General features: G+C 40.0%; 1 protein-coding gene and 1 non-coding gene across 3 annotated transcripts in view; both read left to right on the top strand.

Moving 5' to 3' along the window:
* Positions 1-4,534, top strand: part of si:zfos-323e3.4 (volume-regulated anion channel subunit LRRC8C) — a 5,254-nt gene extending 720 nt beyond the window's left edge. Inside the window, exons 2-3 of one of the 2 annotated variants that reach the window (XM_044027258.1) lie at positions 334-491; positions 1,887-4,534. In XM_044027258.1, coding sequence (XP_043883193.1) covers positions 351-491; positions 1,887-4,172 — 2,427 coding nt within the window. In that variant the 5' untranslated portion in view covers positions 334-350 and the 3' untranslated portion in view covers positions 4,173-4,534. Of the gene's footprint in view, positions 1-330; positions 492-1,886 lie in introns of both variants that reach the window. The other variant, XM_044027257.1, reaches the window with a different exon arrangement.
* Positions 4,535-7,459: 2,925 nt separating this feature from the next.
* On the top strand, positions 7,460-7,541 carry trnas-gcu. The gene has a single exon. It is a non-coding gene; the product is annotated as a tRNA-Ser (tRNA).
* The last annotated feature ends 353 nt before the right edge of the window (positions 7,542-7,894 follow it).

Below are 7,894 nucleotides of genomic sequence, written 5' to 3'. Positions count from 1 at the left end.
CAGTGAGTAAGAGTTACAGTAGTGACTTGAAATATTGAGACTGGTAAACGTTCTGTATTAAAATAGTCATACTCCTTATCCAGTGTCATGGAAACAAACAGTCCTATGGCTGTTGTTGAAAAAAGTGATAGCTGGATACAGAACATGTCCCATAAAATAACCCAGCTAACAATTCCAGAACGTTCTGGGATACTCAAGTCATACATGAATGAACAGGCAAACTTGATAGGATTTAAAAAGTTTTATTTTCAAAAAAAAATATTTTAAATTTAAATCTATTATACATATGTCATATCCTCAGTATTCACATCCACTCATTTGTTTCATCAGCAGCAGCAGCAGCAGCCAGGATGATCCCTGTCAATGAACTCAAATCCCTCGGCATTGAGCAGAATTCAAAGCTACGTGTCCTGAAACCATGGTGGGATGTTTTCTCAGAGTACCTGTGCGTCGCTATGCTCATGATTGGAGTCTTTGGGTGCACCCTGCAGGTGAGGCCCTTTTCACACCCTCATGTCTGCCTGTTCGCTTCCATAGTAACCAATACTAACCCACCACAGTCCGAATTGATGAGATGTTTGCAGCATGTGTTCCAGTTGTTGTGACTCATCGGTGTATCTGGGGTAAAATTGTGCTCCCCCACACCCTGGGCTGTTTGTTTGTTATGTCACATGTCACAACACTTTTGTCTGACCTGCAAGTGAGATGAAAACAGCAGCAGTCTCACTGAAGACTCTCCTGACCCACTTAGTGCTTAATGTGTCTCTCACCACCTGTGTCACAGAAAATCAACAGGATTAAGATGTGCTTCTATGTATGCTTTCTTTGTTTTTGTCTCCCAGGGAGAAAAGCAAAACTTAACTGACAACAGGAGACAAGTGTCGGTTTAGTGACTAGTTGGTTTTACCTTGACTGTTTAAATTAACATATATTCTACAGGCACAACAAGTTTCACTGGTTCAGTAATTATGCAGTTGTTACACTAAATTAGATGAGAGTGGGTACTAACAACAGCACTGTCAGTATCGTCACAACTGCTGGCTGCTGGTCTGTTTGTAAAAAATAAATCAACTTTCATTGTTCCTTTCATCCAGTTTCTGAAGCTATATCAATCTCCAAATCAACAATCGTTGATTGAATTATGATCATTTAGTTCTAATGTTACTATTGTTATGATACTGATACCGCTGAGAAATATAGAAAACACACTTGTAAATCTTCAACCCTGTCAGTTTGATCTACATAAATTATACATTAGTATTAGTATAGCTCCAAATCACAGCATGCATTATCTCAAAGCACTGTGGACAGAAACCTTTACAATATTATAGAGAGAAGAGAAACCAGACAATTCACACCATGAGCAAGTATTGGGCATCAATGGAGAGAAAAAGAAGAGAGACAGAGACAGACTTAAAAATGTGCAGCCATCTGCCTCGACCAGTTAGGGTGAAAGGAAAAATGGGGGACAGGTGCTAAAATGTAAAAGTCTTAAATTTAACTCAAGCAGAAACCATATATTACTGGAAAATGTTGTATTTAATATACATTTACTACCATGATAGTACATTTACTAAGTAAAGGTAGAAAATCAATATAAAAAAAATATAATACATAGTACAATGCAGTTTAATTTTAAATGCAAGCTCACTGCAGCAGTATTGAAATTGAGTCCAACAAAACAACCATCCACCCTTACACTCAAATGGTCAATTCATAGTGTCCAGTTTGCCTAAAGGAAACTGGAGTACCCAGAGAAAACCCACGCAAACACGGGGAGAACATGCAAACTCCATACATGTGTTTTATTTATACGGTATATTTGTGTTTCAATAGTTTGATTAAAGCTAAATGCACTCATGAATCCACACATCTGTTCTCTACAGCTCACCCAAGATAAGATTTCTTGCCTGCCCAGTCCCCTCACCAGCCCAACGCCTGAAGCAATCGACTGCAGCCACATCCGTAGCTACAAGGAAAATGAGACACAGCGTCACACGCTGGTCAAACCTGCCACCCCCATCATCCGGGAGGTGTTTGGCCGCAAGAACAATTTGGACATCCACCAGTACCTGTTTGTCAACTACTACTGCTATGAGAGGTTTGTCCACTGGTATGCAAAGTACTTCCCATACCTGGTTGTGATCCACACTTTGATCTTCATGGTAGCGAGCAGCTTCTGGTTCAAGTTCCCTGGGACATCGTCCAAAATTGATCTCTTTGTGACCATCTTGGGGAAGTGTTTTGATTCACCCTGGACCACGCGAGCCCTGAGTGAAGTTTCTGAGGAAAGAGGAGAGGAGAAACTTGTCATTTTGAGGAGGAATACCACCTCAAAGGACCATGCAGAGCGACGGGCAGACGAGGAGGAGAGTGTGGGGCTGCTTCGCTCCTCCTCTGTCAAGTCTAATCCAGAAAAGAAACCTGCAGAGCCTCAGTCGTCCCTTTCTGTCTTAGATAAGAAAGAAGGAGAGCAGGCCAAAGCTCTGTTTGAGAAGGTGAAGAAGTTGCGAACTCATGTGGAAGAGGGAGACCTCTTGAATGTCATGTATGTGCTACAAACCTCCCTCAAGGTCTTCAAGTTTGTGTTAATTATTATCTACACTGCAGTGATGGCGCCAAATGTTGAGATTATTGTGCGCTGTTTAGTGCCTCCTGACTTGACTGGTTTTGACATCTATTGCTGTAACCACAACAAAGCCCATCTTTTCTCTAAGTTAGCCTACTGCTACATCTGCTTTGTTGGAGTGTATGGAATCCTGTGCATATATTCCCTCTACTGGCTTTTTCATCGGCCTCTGAAGATTTACTCCTTTGAGCAGGTCAGACTAGAGACGGGTATTAATGACATACCGGACGTAAAGAATGATTTTGCGTTCCTCTTGCACCTTGTGGACCAATATGATGCCCTTTACTCGAAAAGATTTGCCGTCTTTCTTTCTGAGGTCAGTGAGAGTCATCTCCATCAGCTCAACCTTAACTATGAGTGGACTGCCAAAAAGCTGCGTGCCCGGCTTGCCAAGAACACAAGTAACCTCCTGGAGCTACACCTGTTAATGTTACCAGGGCTTCCTGACACCGTCTTTGAGATCCCAGAAGTGGAATCACTCAAACTGGAGCAAGTTAAAAACGTCACTATTCCAACAAGTGTGGCCAAGCTAGAATCTCTGCGGGAGCTATCGCTGATCTTCTGCCCTACAAAGGTCCAGCTGCCCGCCCTGACCCACCTGAAGGAAAAGTTAAAGGTCCTTAATTTAACTTTTGAAAGTTTAGAGGATGTACCTGTGTGGATTTATACTCTGCATAACCTGGAGGAGTTAAATCTGAATGTTCCTCTGAATGAGGTAGCTAGGGGTGGCACCCTGGAATCCTTCCGAGAGCTTCGAGCTCTGAGAGTCCTCACTCTTTGCTCCAGCATTTCAAAGATCCCACAGAGCATAGGGGATGTGGCATTTCAGCTGCAGAGGTTGTGCATCTACAATGAAGGTATCAAGCTCCAAGCGTTCAGCAGCCTCAAGAAGTTAACCAACCTGGTCTCATTGGAGTTGGTGGGCTGTGAGTTGGAGCGCATCCCAAGTGCTGTCTTCAGCCTCAACAATCTACAGGAGTTGGACCTGAAAGACAACAAACTAACCACTGTGGAGGAGATTTTAAGCTTGCAGCACTGTCGCCGTTTAGTGACACTCCGACTGTGGCACAATAAAATCACCTACATCCCTGATCACATCAGTAAGCTGCACTCCCTGGAGGTGGTAGACGTTAGCTGGAACAAGCTAAGAAAGCTGCCCTCGCGGCTGTTTTACTGCACCAAGCTCAGGCACATCGACGTCTCCCACAACCAACTCACCTCTCTACCTCCTGAGGTGGGCATCCCACAGGGTCTCCAGTTCTTCTCTGCTGCGTTCAACTCTCTAGAGACACTGCCAGATGAGCTGTTCTCCTGCAAAAGACTAAAGACCTTGGTTCTGGGAAACAACTGCCTGTCATATCTGAGCTCCAGAGTGGCCAATCTGGCCCAGCTGGTCCGTCTGGAGATTAAAGGGAACCGTTTGGAGTCTCTACCAGTGGAAATAGCGGATTGTCCCCTGCTGAACCTCAGTGGGTTGATCGTAGAGGAGAACCTGCTGGATCTGCTGCCGTCAGATGTGCGAACCAGGCTAAATAATGGTTAATTGTCAGTGGTTGCACAAAGGAGCAAAGAGGATACCATGACCAGTCACAACTGAACACAAAAGGAAAACAAGGCTAAAAACTGAATTTTACTTTAAGTTCTCTGTGTTGATAAGTGGAAAAAAAAAAAGATCATAGCTCACATGTTTTTTGAATACATTTATTCAAAAGATACCTTTTGTAAATATTTTTACTGGATTCATTTTTATCATGTCCATTAGTGTATTTATTTTTTCATAAAATATAATGTAAATTGCATATAAATGTGAAAATTGGCAAGGCGTATTTTAATGCAAAATCAGACTACTGTTATCTAATATAAGGGCTGAAGACTTGACAATAAAAAAAATCAATGAGAAAGACATTTTTTTTTTCAAATTGTCATGACCTGGTAATTTTATTCATTTAGTTTCTTTGCTGAAGGGTTTAGAAACGGTGATGTTTCCTGTTGGACAGGTTTTTTTCAGCATGATACAACGTTTTCCCCTGTGCAGAAGCTCATGTTGCTTCCATTCAGGCCCTAAACAAGTCGAGGGATAAAAAAGTCTTTCAGGCGCAGAAGAATAGATGTCGAGTCTTCTATTTACATGTTCCATCAAATAGAGGAAAGACTGAATTCATACTGAGGATAATGAATCTGGCAAATCTCAGGTCAACATAATATCCAGCAGTATGAAAAGCAAGACACAAAAAAATAATCATTTGTGGCATTTAAGAGGACAAAATGACTGCCTTTTACCTGAACAGTGTCCTGTGATGGTTGGCAGTGTAGTGTGTATTTTTCTTTCAAAACTTCATCTGAGAATTTATGAAAACCTGTTTTATTTTGTACTTCCTCTTTAGGAGTGTTTTACTCAACATTTACAGTAAATCATGGAGGAAATAGAAAGTGGTTTCTAAACAACTTGGTTAAGGGGAATGTGATTAATATGACATGGCTGCTATGACACTGACCTAACTAGAAACTCTTTTCAACCATTTTTCAACAATTAAACCTTTTACAAAGAGTAAATAAATGTGGAACACATTTTGAACACACAAAAACTAGAACATTAAATGTTCATTTAGTCACTTTATTGTGTTATGGCCTTAGTTTAGATGTACAGTGATTGTTGAAGCTCTACATTGGATACATGTTGACTTGCAAATCTGTTTTCAGTATTTTCATTCCCTCTCTCTTCTCTCATGTTCCCTCCAGCACTAACTCTGACTCAGATTTGCAGTATACATCTTCTCATCCACTGCTTTGTCTGAGCTGCAGTGCAGTCATGTCCTGGCTTGCAAGGCCACAAGATGTGATCCCGTCTGTCAGGTTACAGAAATACCTCAGTAATATCTAAACACACACTGACCTGCCCGCGCTGCCACACACACCTCCATTTACATTTCATAGGCTGTATTTGAGCTCTGAAAGTTTGAGGGAAAAAGACAAAGAGGGAGATTGAAGTTTTCACAGTGACACGGTTGGAAACAAAACTGAAATGTTATGAGGGATGCACCTCATTGTTTGAGGCAATGTCCACAGACAATAGTTCAGAAATGAGATGCTGCAGCTGTATCTATAGTCATGTGGGAAGTTTGTGTTATTAGGACTGGTTGTCATTCACATCAAAAGGAGCCTCTTGAGGTGGTTTGGCATCTGATCACAAACTCCCGGAGATTTTATAAGCATGCCCAGATAGATAGACAGACAGACAGACAGATTAGAATATCTGGGTAGGTGCCAATTAATTTTCCCTCACTCAACATTCAGCTAATTTATGGAGAGAGTTGTTAAGTGGAGGAGGGTTCTCACTTCAAGTCCAGTTGAAGATCTTTATTGCTTTTCATCTTCAAACTCCTGCTTTCCCTTTTTTTCCTCTGTGATCTTCCGATCTAATCGCAGCAAAGAAACAAACAAAGAATAGGCTTACTGTCACCGCCATGATCCATTTATCTGTGTGTGGGTGTGTCAAGACAGTTCATACCTTTGTTGTGACTCTTGACTCACACCATTTTACTGTAACTGTATCTCTGTAATTCTCACAGTCGTTGTACTCGTGAGAGAGAGAGAGAGAGAGAGAGAAGCCTGATACTTGTTTTTCTTGTCTGCTTCCACTTTTTGTTGCTGGGTGCAAAACTTTATCTCTCAGAAGCACAGAAGCAACAGTGTTTGTACAAGGAGGTTTCACACACACATCACACCACACCCACATTCATACACACTCAAGTTAGGCAGCTTCACCTTGTGGCTCAGAGCATGTCTGACTGAGTCTGTTTATTAGTGCCAGCTGCTGCAAGGCATACGAGAATGCATTGCAGCGTAAACATCTCTTGTTATTCTATGCATTTATTCCGTTTGATTTCGTTCTTCCTCCCAAAACTTTGGACAGTAACACGGACCGCAGTTTTGAGAAAACCCCCACACTCTCTCTTGCTCTCTCTCTCTGCTTTAAAACTTGGTGTTTTGAAGGTTGATTCCACCAAAATACCACTTTGTCAAAGTACAGTCAAAAAAGTCATACTTTAGTATATGGTTAAAAATTTGACAAAAAAATCATACTTTAGTATGTCGTCCAAACTCAGTCAAAAAAGACATAATTTAGTGTGTGGTTCAAAATTTGAAAAAAAAAGTCATACTATAGTATGTCTTCCAAAATTTGACAAATAAGTCAAACTTTAGTATGTCGTCCCAAATCAGTCGAAAAAGTCATAGTATGTATGTCTTCCAAAATCAGTCAAAAAAGACATAATTTAGCGTGTGGTTCAAAATTTGACAAAAAAGTCATACTTTACTATGTCGTCCAAAATCAGTCAAAAAAATGACATACTATAGTATGACTTTTTTACTGATTTTGGACAACATAGTAAAGTATGACTTTTTTGTCAAATTTTGGATAACATACTAAAGTATGACTTTTTTGCTAAATTTTGGTCAACATACTTAACTATGATTTTTTGGTCAAATTGTGTATGATATACTATAGTATGACTTTTTTGACTGATTTTGTACGGCAAACTATACTTTGACTTTTTTGACTGATTTTGGACGATATACTATACTATTACTAAACTATGACATTTTAATGACTTTTTTGACGACATACTAAACTATGACATTTTTGTCACATTTTGGACCACATACTAAACTATGATATTTTTGTCACATTTTGGACAACATACTAAACTATGACATTTTAATAACTTTTTGGACCACATACTAAACCATGCGAAATTCACTTTACCCATGATTTTCGTTTGAAGAACTCTCTTTTACAGAATTTAAATGAAGAAAAAAGGTTAGAAAATGGACGAGGTGGCCGAGTGGTTAAGGCGATGGATTGCTAATCCATTGTGCTCTGCACGCGTGGGTTCGAATCCCATCCTTGTCGACAAACTTTGTGTTACATAATGCAAACAATATAGATTAATTACATTTGATGGAGATCTTTGTCTTGTCCTTGTTAACATTACGTTTATGTAAGACATTGAAACAGTGCAATAAGAGATGGAAGATGTCAACCCATTCATGCAACGATCCTCTGTTAATAACTTTTTTGACGACATACTAAACTATGACATTTTTGTCACATTCTGGACCACATACTAAACTATGACATTTTTGTCACAATTGGGACCACATACTAAACTATGACATTTTTGTCACATTTTAGACCACATACTAAACTATGACATTTTTGTCACATTTTGGACCACATACTAAACTATGACATTTTGGTGTCTT

Source organism: Solea senegalensis, linkage group LG6, assembly GCF_019176455.1.
Source record: "Solea senegalensis isolate Sse05_10M linkage group LG6, IFAPA_SoseM_1, whole genome shotgun sequence".
NCBI lineage: Eukaryota > Metazoa > Chordata > Actinopteri > Pleuronectiformes > Soleidae > Solea > Solea senegalensis.
The sequence above is the reverse complement of the archived record's forward strand: the minus strand, read 5'-3'. Positions and strand labels throughout refer to the sequence as shown.